Raw genomic sequence first — 20,528 nt, 5'->3', positions numbered from 1 at the left:
CGAGAGTTAGGAGAACAAGGAGAAATTTATATACCGGGTAAAGTAGCAGAAGGCTCTCTGAGGCTCCATGTACAGGACGTTGAACCTGAAACCTCTCTTTTGATGTCATAGACCTCAGATGCATGTGGCTGTATAGCCATGTATGAAGCAACACAGATCAGCAACGTCCACTTTCTACCATTCTTACCCACTCGACCGATCAGGATGACAGACCGATCGATGTACCGCCTCCCCAGACACGCCAAAGCAGGTGCACTCATGCTTGACTTTGGTACCCAGGTACTTGCCACTGGCGTGATGATGCGGGAGGTATCTACACTGCATCCTGCACTCCGCAGAACAAAAAAGACATTACAAGCCCATACCCGTAATCGCAAAAGTGTAGTCGCCAGCGAGCCTCCCGTGGTTTCATCTCATCAGGTATCTAACGATACCTAGTATTCCACCTCTGGCAGCAACCCCCCCCCCCCCAACCAGGTCGGTGCTGTGGCATGCATGCCTCTTCACTTGACTGCTTTGACGTTACTCTCGCCCGTTCAATCCTGCTACTGCTAAGCGCCTGTGATAGCAAGGGCCAGAGCGGTGTGCTGATACATGGCATGGAAGGGATTTTGCAAGGGAAGATAACGAACGTACGAGAGATAGATGCTGGTGTGACGAACGGGATTGCCTTTGTGTCGCGTGTGCTCATCATACCTAAGACATGCCCTCGAATTATTCTGGAGTGTTAGCCATGACAGGGTAATTAGATCCCCTGTTCTGCCTTTTGTATCATCCAGGTCTTTGATTAGATACCTAGGTACCTATCTAGATTGGTACAATGGTGTAACATGGATGTTGTATAGGATGTCTCATTCGACTTATATTCTGCGCCGACCATGCAGTAGTGATTACTTCTCGCTTGCTCAGATGTACATGATCAACAATCTATGTATCAAGATGGATTTTGTAACGCCATGCCAACATTTTGTCGGCCTTGTAACCCCCCTGTTTCCGTCATTAATGTTGTCGTCAAGTAATTGAGTATAAGAGATAAAAAGGAGTGGGTGTAATTAGAGTCGAGGTGAATAGTTCACGTAGAATCTTTCGCGATCTCCTACCATAAGAGATGTGCCTATGTCGATAGAGTGAACGAGTGTGTGTTGAGAGCCCTTCAGTCGCGCTGTTCAATCGTGACGCCTTGCCTCGCAAGATGCCATGAACACAAGCCATTCACATATTGACAGCGTGATGGATGGGCATCAAGTCCTGGCCCTACCAGCAATCAACTCTCCACCTCCTTTCTTCAACGCATCCAGTTCCGACTGGACATCCGCCTTCTTGACTGTCACCTTCCTCTCGCGCATCTTAACCAGCATCTCGTATCGGAGCGCGACCTTACGCCTCTCGACCCGTGCACGCAACAGCTTTTGCATGTCATCGCGAAACTTGTCCAGAAACCACATCGCGGTCTCTTCGCGCTCTGCATCGGTTTGCACGCGGAAGAGCTGCGTCTGGTCTTCGGCTCGCATCTTGGTCAGGTTGGTGAGCTTCGCACTCAAACTCATCGCATTGCCATTGCTGTCCAAGGCGGGCTGGGGTGTTGGAAGGCTGGGATCCAGAGTGAAAGGGATACCATCGAGCTCGGCCAAGGTTTTAGTCTTGAGGGTCTCTGCATCGTAGTCGATGTCAATGGCATCATGGGGTCTTTTGGTCCCGGAGGCGGGAAGGGTGGAGGTCACGCTTGGAGGGTTGGTGGATGGTTCGTCGTCGGCCGCTTGGTCTTCTTCCGAGGACGACTCATGATATGAGGAGACTTTGGAGGAGAAAGGAGGGTTGGTGTGAGTACGTGGCTGAGGCTGTAGAATACTAGTCTTGGTATTATTGTTGTCGGCTGCTGGCTGGTCGATAGGTGAGTCAGCACCAAGCGGTTGGCGAACTTTGAAGCGGTTGACAACTTCAGGCAATGGTTCAACAGGTGCATGTTGAAGGAGGTCTGCCTTGCGAGTTGGCAGGGGCGGGCTTTCTGGTTCGTCCGCAATTGACGGTCGTACATGATTCTGCTTTGAGTCATCTATTTTGGGCCGTGGTGATAGTTTTGTTTCAATACCAGGTCGAGGCCTAGATGGTGTATCCTGCCACACGTAAGGTTCTTTGTCGGCGAATTCAACATCTTCTTCGTAACGTTCATTGTGGGCATCGCCATATGCTTGATCTATATACCCAGCATGACCGTGATGTGCATCCAGACTCGGCCCGAATTGTCGTTGTAGACGCTTTTCCTTTTCAACTTGTGCCCTCCAATCCCCGGAAAGAAGTGCGTTGTGGCCTAACGCCAAAGGTTTCTTAACATGATCCTGGCGAGGACGTCCATGACCTTCACGATGCACTGTCTTCGATGGTTCTAGAGGAAACCGCTCGTTGCTCTCGTGGCCGAATTGCAGTGTCAGATCCACATCATCATCCAGAATGCTGGTCGAGTCATCGAAGTGAATGCTTTGGGTGTCGTCAAACGCAGAAATTTCATGCTGGAAGGGATGTCAGTGGGATTGAAATGCTCGGACATCCTCACGGCTACTCACTTGTCTTGAAGTTCTCGTCTTAGCCACGGCACTGGCACTTGAGCCCCGTCCCGTATCGTTTGGATCATTTTGAGGGATTGCCGAGACAGTCTTGCGGAGAGTGTTGGGGATCTGTAATTTCAAACTCTCTGGGTCGTGTGCAAAGATGTGCCGCTTGCCGCTAGCTCCATTATGACTATTACTCCGAGCTCGCGATTCATTCTGGGTACGGCCATGCTTTTGGCGGGATCTGTTTCGTTGCTCTTGCGGTTGAGGTGTAATTGATCGGGTTGTGAGGCTTGCATGAGAATTTGCGGATTCTCGATTTTGTACGAAGTGCTGGACTCCTGGACCAGAGGTAGAGGCAAGAGGCATTGCATTGAGATGGGAAGTGGAGGACGATATATTGATGTGTTTGGAGTTACCTGTGGTCGCTTTTCAATCAGGCGATGAGTTAGATTTATCGAATACATGCTCTTTTACCAGTGAAGAAACGTCGACGCGTTGTAAAACACGAAAGCACGTGTTGCGGGGTCGGATCGCTAATCTGCGGGGCGCTGCTTTAACTCCAACTAGCGAGTACATACTCGGTACAAGGGCGTTGGTAGAGGTACATAGATATGTGGTACATACGACCCAGAGTCCAAGATGGTGACGATGATGTTTTGCAACGACCTCAGGATAGACATAGACAAAATGATTCCAGCGCTTCAAGATGGCTGAAATTATCTCTGTCGGTGGCCTTACGGTCACGAATGACCTTGAAATTCTTGTTAACCAATATCATATCTCATTACGACCAGGTCAAGCAAGCCTCGTTGAACGATAAACATGCTCAATACTTCTTTTAGTTGATGCCGCTCAACATACAGCCTCAAGAGGACCCATTCGCCGACGCAGGCCCTGACAATGAGCCTACCCCGGATTGGGATGCATATCCTGATCCCGAACCTGAGGCCATGCCAGAACCGCTCTGAGATCTCGTAGCTCTCTTTCGACCTCCGTCTTTGTTCTCACCATCTCCAGCCTCGCGATCATCTGCTCCAAAAGCATCCCCATGGCCCCTTCTCTTGGGTCGCTTCCAAGGTGGCTGAATTGGGGATCGTTTAAAGAGCACTTCGTCGTCACTACTGCTCAACTCTGTGTCATTCCTAGGAAGTCGGTAGGGTTCACCCATTCCTTCAAATGGCCGATGACGGCTGCCTGAGAAACCATTGTAGAGATCATATGGATCTGCATTGCTGTTCGGATCCCAGATGGGAAGACCGCCAGGAGGCAATGCGTCACCAGAAGGTTTGCCCACACCATAATCTGCCAATGATCCATTGATACCTGTAAGATTCCAAGCGAATACAGCCACATCCCTGATGGCTGCCATGAGTCCGGTGTCGTCTGGAATTGGTGCTGACGGATATGAGGACGACGCTGTATTTGAGTTGCGACGAATTGACTCTGGCATGACTGGTTCTGGAGCCCACGGGGAGGCAAAGAGACCATCTGGATAGTGAACGGCATCTGTGACACCAAGAGGTGGAGATGTGATTGGATGAGCACGCCGTAGAATCACTACAAGGCCGTCGGACGTACATGAGACCACCGCTTCGATTTCAATGCGTTCCTCTTGAGGTTGTTCGCTTGCAGAGGAATCACGTGAAGTCGCTCGGTCAAAGATCGCATCAGAAGCATTCACTCCCAAGTCAGTACTATTTCCGGAGGATGTTCTATGAGTTGAAGCCGACGGAGCCTGCAGCGAGCTGGTGTTTGAGTTCTCTGGTAAAAGCTGTGGTGGAGCTGCGGCGGAATTGACATTTGTGATACCGACATGGGAGGTTGCGACTGCATCCACCCCTTGTTGTTGGCCACTCGTAGCAAGAGGTGGCTGCTCCGGATTCGCGTGAGGCGTTGACCCATTTGTTGACATGGTCGATCCAGATTGGGTCCCATTCCTTAGGGGAACACCGCCTTCATCGTCCTCATCACTCTCATCATCAGAAAACGCCTCAGAATGAGCTCTACTGGCGTCTTGAGTAGGATTTCGATACCAGAATCTGAGATAAGCGATGGAGTCGTTAGCTTTGGCGCTTTCAAGTGTTTTGACAGCATCCGGCAGGCAATTCTCTGCAATACAATAATAAAAGCTCTTTCCAGCGAGCTGATTTGGTTGCAATCCTAAGATGTCAGATACCCCATTGGTTGCGTACATGACCGTCGAAGTGCGCGTGAACCGATTCAGGAAGAGAGCTGCTCGAGGTTCTAAGAAGTTTGCATCTCCATAAGGATTTTGTGAGAATTTGTTCGAGAGATATGTCAACATGTGATACCTAGGATCACGGGGCGAGGAAGAAAATATGCGCTTTACAGCATCACTTGCGCGTTCGCGTTCTAGAATCAATCAGCGCAAATAGTTTGGCTCAAAGGTGGGCAATTAACTTACGCTTGGCCTTCTCTCCAATACGGTAAACACTGGTACTTGCAACCAGTACGTCGTAAACCACTGTGAAGACGCATTCGCAACCAATCCATGAGCCGTCTTTATGCTTCACCCGACAGTAATTCAAGACCGAAGCCTTGTCAAGACTGACACTCCGTCCGTGGACCTGGCGAGCGAATGGTATCTCATCGGGATGGAAATAGTCCCAACAAGACCTTCCCAGTACCTCATGAGGTACATAGCCGAGAATGTCCTCGATTGAATCGGAGCAATATCGAATCTGAGCATCCTCGGAAAGATCTGAGCCTCAAGTTAGTTTGTGCGACATTTAATGTTGTTTGGATGAGTGGGGAAACCCGACCATGAATGGTGATGAAAACGCTTTCCATGATGGGCAGCAAGTGTTCAAAATGGCATAAAGGCAATGTTAAAAGCCTTCACGCACCGAGCAGCCCTAAAAGACGCTGGCCTCTTTGGAAGCACACTGAAGCGGTCAGAGCTCGCTTTATACAAAACGTCTGGGCGATATCCCAAGCTCCAAATCCACGTCCCATCCACGGCCCACAGGTTGTGGTCTAAACAGGTTACACGAATCGGATAACGAGCGAGTGTGAATAGGAACAAAGCTGTGTGATACGAAGCTCGCTTCGCAGACACCGAGCCGAATTAAGTTAGTCGTGGGATGGGACGCCGCTGGTCTCGGGTAGGTCGTAGAAGTCTATGCAGGTTATGTATTCGTACTTGAGGTGCAGTAACGAGTAGCCTAGCACAGCTGCGTTGATGGACCGTTGGAAGTAAAAGACCAGGGAGTTCGAAGCCCGGGGCGTCTCTCAAACCCAGAGAATAGAAGTGGTTGCTTGGCTCTGAGGGAATATGTACGACTTTCAAAGAGCAAGGCTCGGTGGAGGTAGGATTTGCCACCCAGAAAGATCGAGATGATGTGCAGGGGAGGGGGCGCGTGTTCAGCAGAGGTCCACAGAGATGGTACAAGCACGCCAGCTACTCAGCCGATTGACAATTGCTGATTGCGGAGCTATAGAAGCATATGATAGATTGAACATATCGACATTGAAATAAACAGGACAGAGGTGAGTTAAGTTTTCACTAATGTGCTTCATTGAAGAATGATGGGAAAAAGAGAGTGGAAAAGGTGGGGATGGACTTTGGCGGTTTCCCGTAGGCTCGAAAGCCAAAAGACAAGGCAAGGGCTCGGGGAGTTTGCCAGTCGGAAATATCATCGATTCGTGTAAGTTTCTCCCGGGCGCGCAAGAGTTTTGGATGATGCCATGCACTCGAAGCCAGACCCTGTCCCACACGACACGTTCAAGTACAAAATCCTAATGGTTTAGGTCATTGCCCAAGAGGAGCTGTACGAAGTAGCCGGAGCCTGAGCTCGCATTCCGGAGGGGTCAAGCCGCGTAGACTTGCTCTGGACAAATACTCGTCCATTCCCTTCGCCTTATGCACGCTCTAAGGACATACTTCGTATCTGAGCTTTAGGGATTTGGGGACGGAATCCGATGTTCGAGGTAACGGTGCGCTTGAATAGTTATGGAGCTGTTTGCTGAGTGGTATCCGGCAAGAATCTACAGTAGCACTTAGGTAGATCTGGACTCTGAAGTGTCTCAATGATGCAATATCTGCCTTAATATCTAACTAAATTAGATGAGATAGGCGATAGGAAAAAGGCATGGCAAAGAAAGTCCCTCCAAGCTGTCACTCCCGGTAACAAAGCCACTACGTCAAGCCCCAAATCCTTGTCTCCACCTCATTCACCACCACATCCCCACGCAAACCCGTTTCTAGGCTGTGAAGGATCTCGATTTGTTCTCCTGACACGAGACCCGGATCTCATTATCAGGGAGATTCCAGAGTTCCAGTCCAGGTGTCTGGTCATGCTCGCCGAGCTGTTTCAATTGTTTACTGAAATGTCCACATGTTTACAGTAGAAACAACGACTAACCAACAAGCAATTCCAAAGGAAGAATCAGACATGCGAAATCTCAATTGGTCCACGGTTGATAGAGAGAGCTGCGCTACCTGACTCGTCACATATCACAGGAGGTACACTAGCTGTGACAACTCGTGTATTTGCAGGTGGCAATGTCCAAGCGCTGTGCTCTCGTAACTTCAATGGTCAAGGCTGTGCTGTGTCTCCCAACGGTCGCTTGTGAGATGGGGAACAGTATCCGAACGCCACTTATGAAATGCTGCATGGGGCCAATCCCACTGAGTTGACCGAACTTCCAGCGTAGAATGGGACCGGGTGTTTTCATTTCCTAATTGTTTCAATCGCTTGGAGGAAGTAGTTGCACATATTAGCCACCACATGAATGTGGAAATCAAAGATAGCCTGCCTGGATGCTTCTTCCTCTTTTGTATCAGGAGCGTAGGAACACGAAGAGCAAACGTCCGGCGTGTGATGGAAAAGGCGTACAGGCGTGAATAGAATCTCGTGGCCTGCTGCTCAGGGCGCTGTTGCAAAGAGCGGTGATCAACCTTGTATTTGGCTGGTCCCTCCCTGTCCAAGCTGGGTCGCGGTGGCCGGGGTTGCCTCTCAAGGATCGATAAGCCCAGTTTTTGAGCCGCCGGAAGACTGCTGGGACACTAAAATCATGGCGGTGGAAGGAGCAGTGTGCTAAAACATGATCCAATTGCATGTAACATGCCACACAAAAGGCCGCAATCGACTGCCTGGCGATGGATTAACGGTGTCTGTGTATGCTCCGAGTCTTTGTTTTGCGGAAGGAACAAATCCCAGTCGGTTCTTGTTGCTTTTTACGGAGTACAGATATGCTCTCCACTCGAGGATCGCCGATGACTTGCATGGCTTGCCAAGCAGGCTCAAGCCCCCTCGTATCGCAAGTTCCTTTAACGTCTGGGACTTTCGGACTTCAGGTGCGACGGATCTCGATATGCAACCAGAGAACTCGGTTCGTGCCTACAGTCAAATCTTCGGTGACTGTTTGAGCATCCGAAGTGGCGAGGGCAGTATCAACAAGCTTCAGGATCCATGACAGGCAGCCAAGCACGTTGACCTGGCCAAGTATGGTCTTGCAAACGGTAGTCATGCAAACTCATGAACGGCGTCGCTAGTCTTGCTGTTGAATTCAATTATGCTGGCGTTTACGCGCTTTTGCTACCATGTCTTGGGAATGTTGGATCATTCACTTCTTCTGGTGCTAATGAGAGCTTTGGTCCTGCACGTCCATGATGTGATACATTGGGTCGTTTTAGTCTTTCGAGTAACTGAGCTGACTTTAGTTGCTTGCTGAAGCGATGCTTCAATGGGCGGTAGCGAAAGTAGGCATGAAGGCTGCTGACGAAATCCGAGTTTGGAATTCATGCTGTGCGAGCTCACCGAACTATCCGTGAAGTCATGTAACACAAGGCCACCCTAGTAAATGCAGGGTCTTGGCCCACGAGCTTCTTCCTAACGCTGACCTAGTGTTTCTCAGGTTCCGTGGCGTGTGCCATACTTGCAGTATCATTCTTGAAACTCTCTCACATCGAGTTGAAGGTCCAATTAGTTCTCAGGCTCGGAGGGCAATAGGAATAGCCTTTGTGCTGCTGAACCCTAGAAGCTGCTCTGAGAGACCTTCGTTCGCGGTTTGAACTGCATCAGGAAACTCTTGTGGTTCAGCCTCTGAGTGCATGGCCGAAATTCGTGTTGAGTGAAATCGAAGCTGGATCTTTACTTTGAAGCACTCTCTAAAATTGGCTGCTACATTTTTCTCTATAGATGGATTTCATTAGCTTACGTTTATCCCGAGGATATTGGCAATAGAAAGTTGTTGGATACTGTAGACGGAGTTAGGACATTGGAGGAGAGAACATACCTTGAGAAGCCCCTTAAAGAAGTCAAAGCTGTTTGAATCACTTTGAAGTGTCCACCGTTTTCCGGTCTCACGGTCTTCCCAGCCTAGCTCTTCGGCGATAAGTAGACCATAATCTCTCGTGATGCCCTTGATTCGAGCTCGCTGTCCTCCCTCAGCTTCCAGTGTCACGATCTGATCCATATGAAGCCAATGTTGGTAGTACATATTCTCTAGGTACTCGTCAAAGCCAGTTCCAAGGAAGCGAGTGTAGATGTCGTCGAAGACGGTCAGGATTCGAGCCAATAGCCTTTCCAAGGTAAATGGAGCAACCTCTCTGGGAAGGAATTGAATGAGTTGATTCAAGGATGTCGTAGGTGCCGCGTTTGACGTGTTCAGACCAATCCCACAGACTGCAATATACTCTTTCGAGTTGTAATGACTGTTGACTAAGATACCCCCAATTTTCGTATAGTTCTCATTTCTATCACCTCCATTTTCTTTGGCCTTTACAGGATCGAGCGCAAAGATGTCGTTTGGCCATTTGAGTTTGATTGGCATGTCTTTGTAGAGCTTACCGTCGTACGACTTGATACCATTGACTATTGCCATGGCGGCCAGATATTGGACAAAGACAACAGGCGCAGTCTGCATCAAGGCCATTGGATGACGAATGACGGTGCTGAACATTAAACTGCCTGCAGGCGAGACCCACACATTTGAACCTCTTCCCCGACCAGCGACTTGCACAGTTGCAGTAGCCGTGAAACCTTGAGGTAAATTACGCAGGAGCTTCGTATTCTTTTCCAACAAGGTGTTTGTCGAGGTCACGACTTCCCCATAGAGAAGGTGTGACCCAAAGTTGGTGGCACTGGTTAACGATGCCTGGTAGTGACGCAGATTTGAGTAGAACGCGTGGTGATTGAAGTATGGAGTTGTCTTCGCCTGTGGATACTCCTGGTCATGGACCAATATTGGTTTGATTATCGTGTTATAATCGATGATACGGTCGGAGCTGCCATCCAATTGGTCAGCAGAATCCTTTGTCTCATTTTCCAATGGTAGGGCCTGTGTCAGATCGAGCATGCTCCAGGTCGAGGGCTTGACAATGTGGAAAGTGTCATTCTCGTCCTTGATCAGCTCTTCCCCGTGCTCATCTTTTTGAGTAATGGTTGCCAGTGATAAAATCAAGCTGGCAACATCATTGGGCTCTGACGACGACAAATGCATGCGCGATAGGGAAGGTACATTTTGTTCGTCGCTCACTGTAAGGCCAAGCTTGGTAAGGCAGGCTTTGACAAAATCGGTCCGATGCTTCTCGTCGTTGGCCAAAGCAGCGATAACATCCGAGAAGCCCGGAACTTTAGGCTTTGGTTCGATATTGGCGGCAGCGAACCTAGGCTTCGTCAGCGACCAGTCATCAACTGGCTTGCCCAAGAAGACGAACTCTGGATGTGGGCCAGTCAACAAAGCTGCTCCTTCTCCAACCTTGCAGTACACCACCGCGGCTGCGCCCTCGCCAGGGTCAACTGCTAGGGGGTCTGCATAACTAGCCAGTACCTCGACACCCTTGTCACGATACTTGGGGGCGTCAACGAATACGCCTCCTCCATTGTAGTATGACTTGAAGACATTTGGGACCGTCCCAGCTGAGAGAAAGCTTTTGTCGACGACCAAATCGACTGCACGGGCGCCTTTCTCGCTGTGATAGACGAAACCTGGGAACGCGCAGCCTCGATCAATGCCGGGATAGAACGCGAGTTCACGATCGCCAATGACTTCAAGTAATTTATTGCCCACTTCAAATTCACATTTGGCGCTCCCGTAATAGCCACCAGCACAGAAGCCAATATATTTACCGCCACGTTCGACGAATTGTCGTATACGACGGTTGCCCTCTCCATTTAGCGTGCTACAATACCCTTGGTCGGCACCGCCGGGGAACACGAGGGCAGCACAGCTTGCAGTCCATGGCTCTTTGACCAGCATATCCCCAGTGACGGGAATCACAGCGTAGTGGGGAGCCAGTAGCCTTCGGAGGGTAAACAGGCAATGACGAACTGATTCTACCGTGCTACCAAGTCCTGGAGAAAGCATTAGATTTTCATTTCGGCGCCAAGCATCCTGAGTGAGCGCACCAGAATAGACGAGGATGTTCATGCGTTTTGTAGACATGCTTTAACAGTGGCGTGTGTTGAGATGTTTGAGAGCGGAGAAATTTGGCGGGGACAGCTTGGTGGTTTTTAAGGATCTCAGACAACCGCTGACGTTTGTTGATAGTCAGATACCTTGCAGAGCTGTCCAGAATCCAACAACTTCTACCACTCTCTTACAATAGGTCAGTAGGTACGATGACAGAAGAAGACAAGTCTAGATCGTCTGAAGGAGCCGAAGATGAACTTGATGAATGGTAAGTTTTCCAGACGAATGTCTCTGCTCATACCATGGGTTTGAACTGACGTGCGAGTCCGCAAGGGACCAAAGGATTTTCAGCACAGGTTGTGCAGGTGAGTTCAAGATCAGAGATTGGGGCTCAAGGCTCAAGAGCATGAAGAATCCAGTCTCATGAGTAGATACAGCTGAACAACTTCGAATGAACGATTGTTACTACGATAAAAAGGACTGGCGAGCGTGCAAGAACGAGGTAAGTCAAATGAACCCCAAGAAGGAACCCGATATTTTCCCTCCTCGGCAAGAACAACACTCGCAAGCCACTGGCACGCCGGACTAAATTAAACTCGCGATAGATGGAGATTTTCAGGCAATGCTGGAAGAGGAATGGAAACGATCAGCGAACACAAAGCAGGAAGTTGGATTAGGTACTTCCCAATCACGCCTGCTTGCTACCATCTTTGCCACCAGCTTTGCTATGTCTCAAGCATCCAGGTATCTCCAAGGTACCGCTTCGGCCTAATTAGGTGCCTAACTACCTAACTACCGAGGTAGTTAGGCGGGTAAGGTCAAGGAACCACACCTAATAATTATTTGAGCGAGCAGGGCCAGTACGGATAGTGCCTGCGTCACGAGTTTTGGCGTCGGCCACGCGACTTTGACGCCAAACCCGAACCTGAACTCCAATCTTTTTCTCCCATTGCAGCACATTTGTACCACTACACGCCTCTGTACACACAACTTGAATAGATATACATCTTCGCTCTCTACATTGATCTTGCTTCTTTCACGTTTTGTTTCAGACATGTCTCTCATGTCACGCCTCTCTCGTCCCGCTCGGATATTCTCCTTGACGGCCTCGCTATCGCCTTCATCCACCCAATCTTCGACTGCCCTTTACAACGGCTCTGTTCTGCGGCCTTCAATACCAATTGCCACGGCTGTGAGCCGTGCATACTCCACATCACTGTCACCCAAATCGACAGCTTCTGCGGCCCCGAAAGAGAGCTCGAAGCCAAGCTCGCCTTTACCGTCCCGCTCCAATGGCAACACTTCATCCTCCTCTGCAGCCTCACAACCTGGTATAGAGCAAGAGCAGCAAGTACAGGAGGAAAACACTTCCCATGTGGACTGGACAAAATCTTTCCACGGCCTTTCCGTTGAGCCCTTTTCGAAGGATGCAGCGGACATCCTTCTCGCACCGCTTGAAACAGACGATGTGGAGATCAAACCGGACGGTATCATATATTTGCCAGAAATCAAGTATAGACGGATATTGAACAAGGCATTTGGTCCTGGTGGCTGGGGATTGGCTCCTCGAGGTGAAACAATCGTCACTGAAAAGGCTGTCACACGTGAATATGCTCTGCTTGCACACGGCAGGTAAGTGATGGTGTCGTCCAATACATGCGCAGATGTTAATCAGCAGTAGATTGGTGTCGATAGCACGAGGAGAGCAAGACTACTTCAATAAAGACGGAGTCCCCACGGCGTCTGAAGGCTGCAAATCAAATGCGATGATGAGGTGTTGTAAAGATCTGGGGGTGGCAAGCGAACTTTGGGACCCCAGATTCATTCGAAAATGGAAGGCTGCCAATGCTCGCGAGGTCTTTGTTGAACATCAAGGCACGAAGAGGAAGACCAAGATCTGGCTCCGCAAGGTAAATCTATTCGCATGGAGTTTGGACACCAGCTTACATTGTCTTTCCAGGGCGACCCAGTGTCATACCCCTATGCAGAACTCAAGAAGTGAAGCGATTTGCATCACGCACTCAGTCGACTACATGTCGCGGTCTGAAAAGCAAGGCTATGATATGAGGCCCACGAGACTGTCTTGACAAGCTGTTCTACGCTTTCACAAACCCTCTTTACACTAAAGAGCGGAATGGCTGACATGATACCTTGATCATGTTCACAGCAACATCCTTCACCACTCACATCAGATACTATAGATATCCCAAAGTCAACGTGGACAGGCTTCTCGAGCACATACCCACCCAATGTTGGCGACGACAGGAATCTGATTTATCGAGTGTCTGCCACCGAGGTATGCCGAGGGTTTTTTTGGTGGCATGTGAACGTGGAAGAAGGATTCACCGGACAGGTTCGGTGAACAAATGAGCAGATGCATAGCCGGAGGCTTCCTTTGGGAAGGGTCAGACCATGGAAGAGTCGGTACCTCCGAATCACATACGGAAATTGATGTGGAGGATGGCTATTTAAGCAATCGGGGTCGTTCGTGTCCTACAAAGGATGCCCTCACCCCCAATTGCCTATGAAGGTTGGGTCAAGTGCTCGGTGGACCATGTAGGATATGATGTGTGATTGAACGCGTGCACATCGTATGGCACTGCATGCGATTGCCTTGGACCTACTGTATTCGAGTGCTTACCTAGGTAGGTAGAGTAAGCAACACTTCACACATTCCATCATCGTAGCAGAGGCCGTTTATGTTGTCCGAAGTAGCCGCGACTGCTTGACCAGAGAAAACCGCAGCCCGCGGGCCCCTGGCTGGAGGGCAAGGCCGAAGTTTCGGATGTTTTCCAGTGTACGAGGTACCTTAGGTGCTCCGTCAGGGTTAAGATCCCTCACCACGGTGGAGTGGCTCGGGAGCCCAGACTGGTGCTGGCGCTGGCGCTGGTGCTGCCCCTGGCCCCCTCACCCAGACAATAACAGGCCCCAATGGCCAAAGGTCCAACCGTCAACGCCTATCTGCACCAACCTGAGTCACCTATCAGCCCCGCCCTTTCCCTCTCGAAACGTGCACCAGTCATGGTACGAGGTAGTGGCAACCACAGTAGTGAATCATGCTTTCTCTCCAATCTCCATCCTCCCTCTCCAGACAACTGATCCGATTCTCTAACTCTCCAAGCTCCTTCACCCTTCAGCCCCGCAGTCCGTCGCTTTTACTTGAACATTCAGCTTAGTATATACTTCAGCCAAGCATACCAAGAGGTCCCGTTCGTGTCGCCTGCCAGCGCCCATGCCATTTTCCTTGAAAAGAAGTCCTTGCAGGCCATGAAGACGTCTCCTTCATCTTTCTCTGATCTGATGCAGCTTCATGCTGGCTGAATTGGGCCTGATCCGATCGACCCCGACCCAGTACTTATCTTATTGTCTCCCCAACATCTGCAAAACCCCATCTGTGCCGCTCATTGATCGACTTGTATACATACTCGAAATCTAAGTTCCAGCCCATTCTACCTCAAATGACGAGAGTGGCAGTGCACGCGATCCCCACTGTTCACCAGCTGCCCTCGACTTCTGTGAAAGCCGTCACAGCTCGGTTCTGCCACCCCACACAATCATCTCATGATCATGGCTGCGGCCCTGACCAACACCTCAAGTCCTTCACATCCGCCAGCTCCATCATCACCCGAAGAAGAGGCTGAATTGCGCTTTGGACAAGTCTGGAAGAACGCTGCCACAGCACCCGAGCGGCCAAAACTAGCAAACCAGCCGGAAGGTGGCAGGCGCAAGTCGTCCATCCAGTTCCATACCGCCGACGCCGAGGACACCATAAGAAGAGAAAGTGTTGTCTCCGGTCCTCGTCCTTCCCTGTCGCAGAAGAGAATGTCGTCCCCGCCTCCACCTTCCAACTATCAGAAAGGTATCTCGTTCGATACCTTTGAGAATCGAGATGCATCGACAGAAGCATTTACACTCAACTACAAACACCGCGCATATCACAATAACTCACAGTCTCGGACGTTCTTGTGTGGGACCGATGCAAAAGACTACTCGGAATATGCCCTAGAATGGATGATGGACGAACTTGTTGATGATGGGGATGAAATTGTATGTCTTCGAGTGGTTGAAAAGGACGCCAAATCATCTCTCGATACTGCCTATGAGCGTGGAAAATACCGTCACGAAGCCCAGAAATTGCTCGACAGTGTGATCAAGAAGAACAGCTCGGAAGAAAAGGCCATCAGTATCATCATGGAACTGGCTATCGGTAAAGTGCAAGAGATCTTCCAGCAAATGGTATGCAGAAGCACGTGCATCATGTTTACTAAAACCATATCAGCTGACCTATTGGCAGATCCAACTCTATGAACCTGCAGCACTAGTGGTGGGAACACGAGGTCGAAATTTGGGCGGTATGCAGGGACTACTTCCAGGTTCGGTCTCCAAGTATTGCCTGCAGCACTCCCCTGTCCCGGTCATAGTGGTTCGCCCAACGTCGAAACGAATGAGGAAGAAGAAGAAACGACAACAGGAAACGGGCCGGAGTCTATACAGCAGCATGCTTGAGAAGGCACAAAGCGCTGGCGGCAGTCACCTCTATGAACAAGGCAGCGCGAGTTCTGTTTCGATCCAGGCCACACAGCAGGAGGCCGACGCTGTTGCGAAGGCAATTGGCCCTCCCAAGCGTGGTATCCTAAAGGGGACATATGGGGGCCATTTGGCGAGAGTGACATCTGCCAAAAGCGACATTACTTCTGACGAAGACTCGCCCGAGAGGAATTTTGCATTGCCGATAGGTTACCTAAGTACTGAAAGTGCTCCTAGAGCCGACCTCGCCATGAAAAGTCCCACGATAGCAGCTTTGGTGGAAGACTGGGATGATGAAGTTCCCAGAAGAGCTCCCAAATCTCCAAGGCATGGCCCAAACACCGCAGACAGAGATAACGATGCAGCAATTTCTGATACAGAGGAGACATATCTAGGAGTTTCGCACATTGTGGAGGAAAGGAGACCGTCGGTGCGAGAGACAACACCGTGGTTGGCGAGTATTCTCAGAGACAAGCCACCACCAAAGCGATCTGCGAGCAAAGGTCGATCTCCATCACGATAACATTGGCGGGCTGGTGGTATAATTCCCACCAATGCTCATCAACAACATGTTGTGCATGGCACAAGCTCGCTGATAGAGCTATGAAGATCATCTGAGATTGCATCCTCATTCAAGATACCCCTCTCACGACTCACGAGTCACGAATAGCAGGTGCAGCAGTTTCGAGTGCACTGGACGGTTTGGAAGGCTCCAGGGAAAGGTGTGGTGTGGACGCCTGAGAAGATTGTTTTGGTTTTGAGAATGGTTTACACATATACCTAAGGTGTTATGATTGTGAATGGGCTTACCAGTTACACATTCGTTTTTCATACTACTTCTGAGTAATCTCATCACCCATGCACAAAAAAAGATCCGTATTCCTGTGTTCTCGTTTATATTCCACAAATCACAGATAAGATGGCCTATGATTCCAATATGAAAGTACTTGTCTACGAGGGAGGATTCAGTAGGATGTATCTTGTCTAGTTCAACATCAATGACTTTCCTCGCTCGACTACCTAGGTACCGACCGTAGAGTGTCGCTCCGCACATGACTCAGACATAAAAATGCTAGGTGGATAATGGTACCTAAGGTACGTAGCTCTGGGTTCTCCAGATCGACAAGCGGACGACGGGCATATTATTGACCTAGGAGTACCTCGTAAGTACCTACGAGTAACGCCTATGGACCCAGGTATTTCTGAGGGATCCAGCAGCCTGTAAAGGTGGGGTGATATCTAGCCTAGCGGGCAGCTAGGCGATAATTGTTATCTAGCGGGTGCTCCTACCGGCCCGATGTGCCCCCCGGGCTGGCTGAGGCTACACGTGAATGCATACACGTTCCTCGTCCGAAGGAAGCACGTCACCCCGATTCAGCTTCATCATTTCAACACCCCTTGGCTCACCCGCGACCTGTCACTGTCCTGCTTCAATATACCTAAATTTGGATCCCTCTTCCCTTGCGTGTTTCATTCACTGAGAACATGTCTTGGGCGCGACTCACTCTCTCAGCTCCCCCGTCACACCACCCATCATGCTTCCAACCCACCCCGACGACGATTGCAATGACTGCGTCCCAGCATACTTGAACCACTCGCCGTCTTTTGGAACGAAGGCGTTCTCAACCACTCCCTTCATCGCCACCTTTGCCCTTCTCACCATCCTCGCTTACCGCAAAGTCTTCCCTCTACTGCAGTCTCAATATGGCTCTTCTCACGATGCTTCCAAAACCCTCCCTCGGCCCGCCACCTCAGGGCCCGAGCCCGCCACACAGCAAGTCGCCAGAAGAATCGCGGCCTTGACGTTTTCTTCTACCATTGCACTTTCGGCCGTGTTGACCGAATTGTTGCTCTGCGAAATCTCCAATTCCTTCAATCCCACCGCCCGGAGTATCGCTCTGCAAATCACTGTCGCGAGCCTTCTCGGGCTGCTCGTGGTGGCGATCCCGCTCCTCGGAATCTCTTCTGCGGTCTCAAAATCCGGCTACAAGTTCCATGGTGCCCAGAAAGGTCGCTTGCGCCTAGCGTGGGTTCTGGAGGTGGCTGGCTACACTGCATTCCTCTTCGGTTTCTGGGCCATTGGTGCCATCCTCCCCGAAAGTACCACCATCGCCGAGAGTATCAAAGATCAAAATAGCCTCTTTCAAGCATGTCTGGACAGGTTGGGAATCACGGGCGTTTCCTTGATGGCGTTGCTCTCTGGGTTTGCCTCTGTCAGTGCGATCTGGCAAACCTTTGGGCCCAAGCCTCGGCCAGTCACGGAGGCAGAAATCACACGGAAACAGGCCGGACTAGATGCCACGATTGACATGGTCGCCGAGAAGAAAAGCAAACTGGACCACCTAGGAAGGAAGAATTTGGAAGTGCCAAACCAAGGATTTTGGGGACGAACGGTCGGCTCCTTCCGAGGCAATGCCGACAACCAGGAGAAGCAGACGCTCGAGATGGAACTGAACGGCCTGGAGACCATGGCCTCGTCCCTGGAATCGACCATCAACATCCTCCGCGTGCGACGAAGCGATCAGCTCCGTGCGACCACGAAAACGGGAAGACTATCACTCGGTCTATCCACCATCTTCGCCATCTACTGCGTATATCGCATCTGCATGACGAGCTTCAACGTGACACGGCGCATATTCTCGCGGGGCCCGAGGAGCAACACATCGTCCGAGACGGACCCGGTCACGTACACGATCGCGCTCTTCGCACGTCACATCTACCCGTCGCTGGACCAGGAGTCCTGGGCGCAGCAGATCTCGTTCCTGCTTTCGGGCGCGATGCTGCTTGCATCCTTCTCGGCCGTCACTCAGACATTCCACCTCTTCTCGCGCTTCATGCCCTCGGCTGTCCACGCCACCAAGACTAATTTTGCCCTTCTCATCAGTCAGATCAGCGGAATGTACGTCATCAGCTCCGCGCTGATGCTGCGCGGCATGATGCCCAAGGAGGTCGGGAGCGTCATCAACAGCGCGCTGGGAGCGGGCTTGCTCGAGCCTGCGTGGGTGCAGCGCTGGTTCGAGGGCTTCTTCATCCTCGCCGTCATCGCGACCGCCTTGGGTATTTTTCTCGGTCGCCAGATCTCCGGTATCGCTTCTTGGGAGGACGATGCCGGTTGGGACGGCGCGGCTGAGATGGGGAAGCGTTCGTGACATATGGAACATGGACGCGGATTGTGGTGGAGGTGGGCTTTTGTGGTTTCTTGGGTTCTCGGGCTTCCGAAGAAAGGACCTCGTGCCGTGTAACAATATATGATTCTATAAATGATTCGGATGATGGGGCGGGGCGGGGCGTTTTTGGAAGGTGTACAGTGTGCACCTCCCGTGAGCGAGAGTCGGGCCATAACGAGCCCTTGCGATCTGCTGGGATAGGTCCAGCCGCCAAGGTTGATGAGAGTTTTTTACTGTAACCAGAACAGAGAGATGGAAGAAGTCAAGGAAAAGAAAGCTTACTATAGAGGGTGGATTCATGCTACAATGCTTCTTGTTTTTCGACGGGCTACACGTCAGACGCTATGCTATGTCAGAAAAGATGTTCCCTTTCCCGCTTCACGATCTTTCCCAGGTCAAATCACTCCCTTAGTCTTGGTCTCATTCTTTCTTGCCACGTTTTGAAGACTGCGACACACCAGTACTGGCTGGCGAAAAGCGTTTCCTCAAGGCCTTCAACATCAGCGAGAACCAGTATACGTTCAACGCGCTCAAGACGGTATTTCCCACGAGATACACCAGCAACAGGTTGACTGGGAAGTCCTTCTTGCAAAGTGGCAAGGCTGAGCCTTTAGGGCCAGAGCTTGACTCCAAACCCAGACATTGCGCGTCGTTTGATGCTTTCCATGCGGACCAGGCGTCCAGCGACAAGTTCATGGTCTGGTAGTTTCCCCACAGGAGACGACAGCCGAAGAAGGACAGGACAAGACAGATGCCGTTGATGAGTTGGAGCGTCGAGCCTGTTTGGCCGGCCTTGTCGAGAGCCCAGTGGATGTTCAGGAATGGGGTCGACAGTTCGTAGAGGATGAAGTTGATGCCGTAGAAGTTGGCGAACGGGCGCTTTTTTTGGAGGGAGGGCGTGTTAGTGCAATGGGTTGGGAAATGCGGAACAGGGGAATATGGGGAGGGAGAGAAGGAATTGATCATGTGGCACTTACAAAGCCCATCACGGTGATAATCAGAGCAGACACGGCATGTAAAAGAGCAGATATTCCCTGAATGTCCAGGTATCGGACACAGAGCAGCACGTCCCACAGAAAGTATCCCGCTGCATATGCCTGTATATCGCCGGTGGAAGGAGAATAACCCCATAGCCTATCGTCGCGAGTCATACTGCTTCGAGCAGCCTCTGTAGTCGCGTTCTCGCCATGTCGAACACCGTCTCCGATGATGACCTGCAGAGCCTTGTACGAGACAAAGGTGGCCTGGACAAACGAGACGACTCGCGAATCCCAGTTCAGTTTCGTACGTTTGGGAAAGCGACCATAAATGTTGGGAAGGAGTCTTTCGGAAAGTAGAGGCGACACGATCAGGAACAATCCTTCATAGACGAGAAAGCACGTGAGGACTTGGTGTGCGTGCTGTGGCAGTGTTGCCAAATTGTTGTTGGTACAGAACGTGGTGACTGCTTGCTGGAAGCCTGCCAGTGTGGTTGACAAGGTGCTATCCATTTTCAGGCTGATTTCCAAAACTCGTTGACCCGGTGACTTCAGGGACAACAGATATTGAGGAAGGTCAGTCGGAATGAGAGCTCAGTGCTGGGATCGAATTAAGATCCCTCAAGCTGAAGGACTTTGAGACTGGGAAGTGTATCAAGGCCATGCTCTACCGAGAACGGTTAGTTCGATGACCACTAAGAAATGCCCTAGTCGACGGATCGAATCGATTCATTTTTATTTCCCCACACCACAGTGACACTGGTCTTTATCGTTATCGTTATCGATATCGATTGGTTATCGACATGGTCAATTGAGGGGCTTCAGACGTGAGCACTCACGACGACGACGACGATGACAGAAGGGTTCACTAGGTAGTCGTACTTGATCTGTTCCATGCCCTGCAGTGGTGCACTCAACTGCTGGTCTAC

At 50.7% G+C, this 20,528-nt stretch overlaps 7 protein-coding genes across 7 annotated transcripts; 3 read left to right on the top strand and 4 right to left on the bottom strand.

Annotated features, from left to right (window-relative positions):
• Window positions 1-1,241: 1,241 nt before the first annotated feature.
• LTR84_012629 (uncharacterized protein) lies at window positions 1,242-2,915 on the bottom strand (the record flags this gene model as incomplete). The annotated part of the gene is made up of 2 exons (XM_064856148.1): window positions 1,242-2,507; window positions 2,562-2,915. 2 exons carry the CDS (start codon window positions 2,913-2,915, stop codon window positions 1,242-1,244), a joined length of 1,620 nt encoding a protein of 539 aa, XP_064708048.1.
• Window positions 2,916-3,414: 499 nt separating this feature from the next.
• Window positions 3,415-5,360, bottom strand: LTR84_012628 (uncharacterized protein; the record flags this gene model as incomplete). Its single annotated transcript, XM_064856147.1, has 3 exons — window positions 3,415-4,922; window positions 4,975-5,271; window positions 5,333-5,360. The coding sequence occupies 3 exons, from the start codon at window positions 5,358-5,360 to the stop codon at window positions 3,415-3,417; spliced, it is 1,833 nt and encodes a 610-aa protein (XP_064708047.1).
• A 3,363-nt stretch (window positions 5,361-8,723) lies between these two features.
• On the bottom strand, window positions 8,724-10,961 carry LTR84_012627 (uncharacterized protein; the record flags this gene model as incomplete). Its single annotated transcript, XM_064856146.1, has 1 exon — window positions 8,724-10,961. One exon carries the CDS (start codon window positions 10,959-10,961, stop codon window positions 8,724-8,726), a length of 2,238 nt encoding a protein of 745 aa, XP_064708046.1.
• A 1,021-nt stretch (window positions 10,962-11,982) lies between these two features.
• LTR84_012626 (uncharacterized protein) lies at window positions 11,983-12,930 on the top strand (the record flags this gene model as incomplete). The annotated part of the gene is made up of 3 exons (XM_064856145.1): window positions 11,983-12,560; window positions 12,610-12,838; window positions 12,889-12,930. 3 exons carry the CDS (start codon window positions 11,983-11,985, stop codon window positions 12,928-12,930), a joined length of 849 nt encoding a protein of 282 aa, XP_064708045.1.
• A 1,565-nt stretch (window positions 12,931-14,495) lies between these two features.
• On the top strand, window positions 14,496-15,978 carry LTR84_012625 (uncharacterized protein; the record flags this gene model as incomplete). The annotated part of the gene is made up of 2 exons (XM_064856144.1): window positions 14,496-15,164; window positions 15,223-15,978. The coding sequence occupies 2 exons, from the start codon at window positions 14,496-14,498 to the stop codon at window positions 15,976-15,978; spliced, it is 1,425 nt and encodes a 474-aa protein (XP_064708044.1).
• A 1,012-nt stretch (window positions 15,979-16,990) lies between these two features.
• Window positions 16,991-18,604, top strand: LTR84_012624 (uncharacterized protein; the record flags this gene model as incomplete). The annotated part of the gene is made up of 1 exon (XM_064856143.1): window positions 16,991-18,604. The coding sequence occupies one exon, from the start codon at window positions 16,991-16,993 to the stop codon at window positions 18,602-18,604; it is 1,614 nt and encodes a 537-aa protein (XP_064708043.1).
• Window positions 18,605-19,042: 438 nt separating this feature from the next.
• LTR84_012623 (uncharacterized protein) lies at window positions 19,043-20,112 on the bottom strand (the record flags this gene model as incomplete). Its single annotated transcript, XM_064856142.1, has 2 exons — window positions 19,043-19,501; window positions 19,600-20,112. The coding sequence occupies 2 exons, from the start codon at window positions 20,110-20,112 to the stop codon at window positions 19,043-19,045; spliced, it is 972 nt and encodes a 323-aa protein (XP_064708042.1).
• Between the last annotated feature and the right edge of the window lie 416 nt (window positions 20,113-20,528).

This window comes from Exophiala bonariae, assembly GCF_035927105.1.
Source record: "Exophiala bonariae strain CCFEE 5792 chromosome Unknown scaffold_8, whole genome shotgun sequence".
Classification (NCBI taxonomy): Eukaryota; Fungi; Ascomycota; class Eurotiomycetes; order Chaetothyriales; family Herpotrichiellaceae; genus Exophiala; species Exophiala bonariae.
This window is presented reverse-complemented; position numbering and strand designations above follow the sequence as displayed.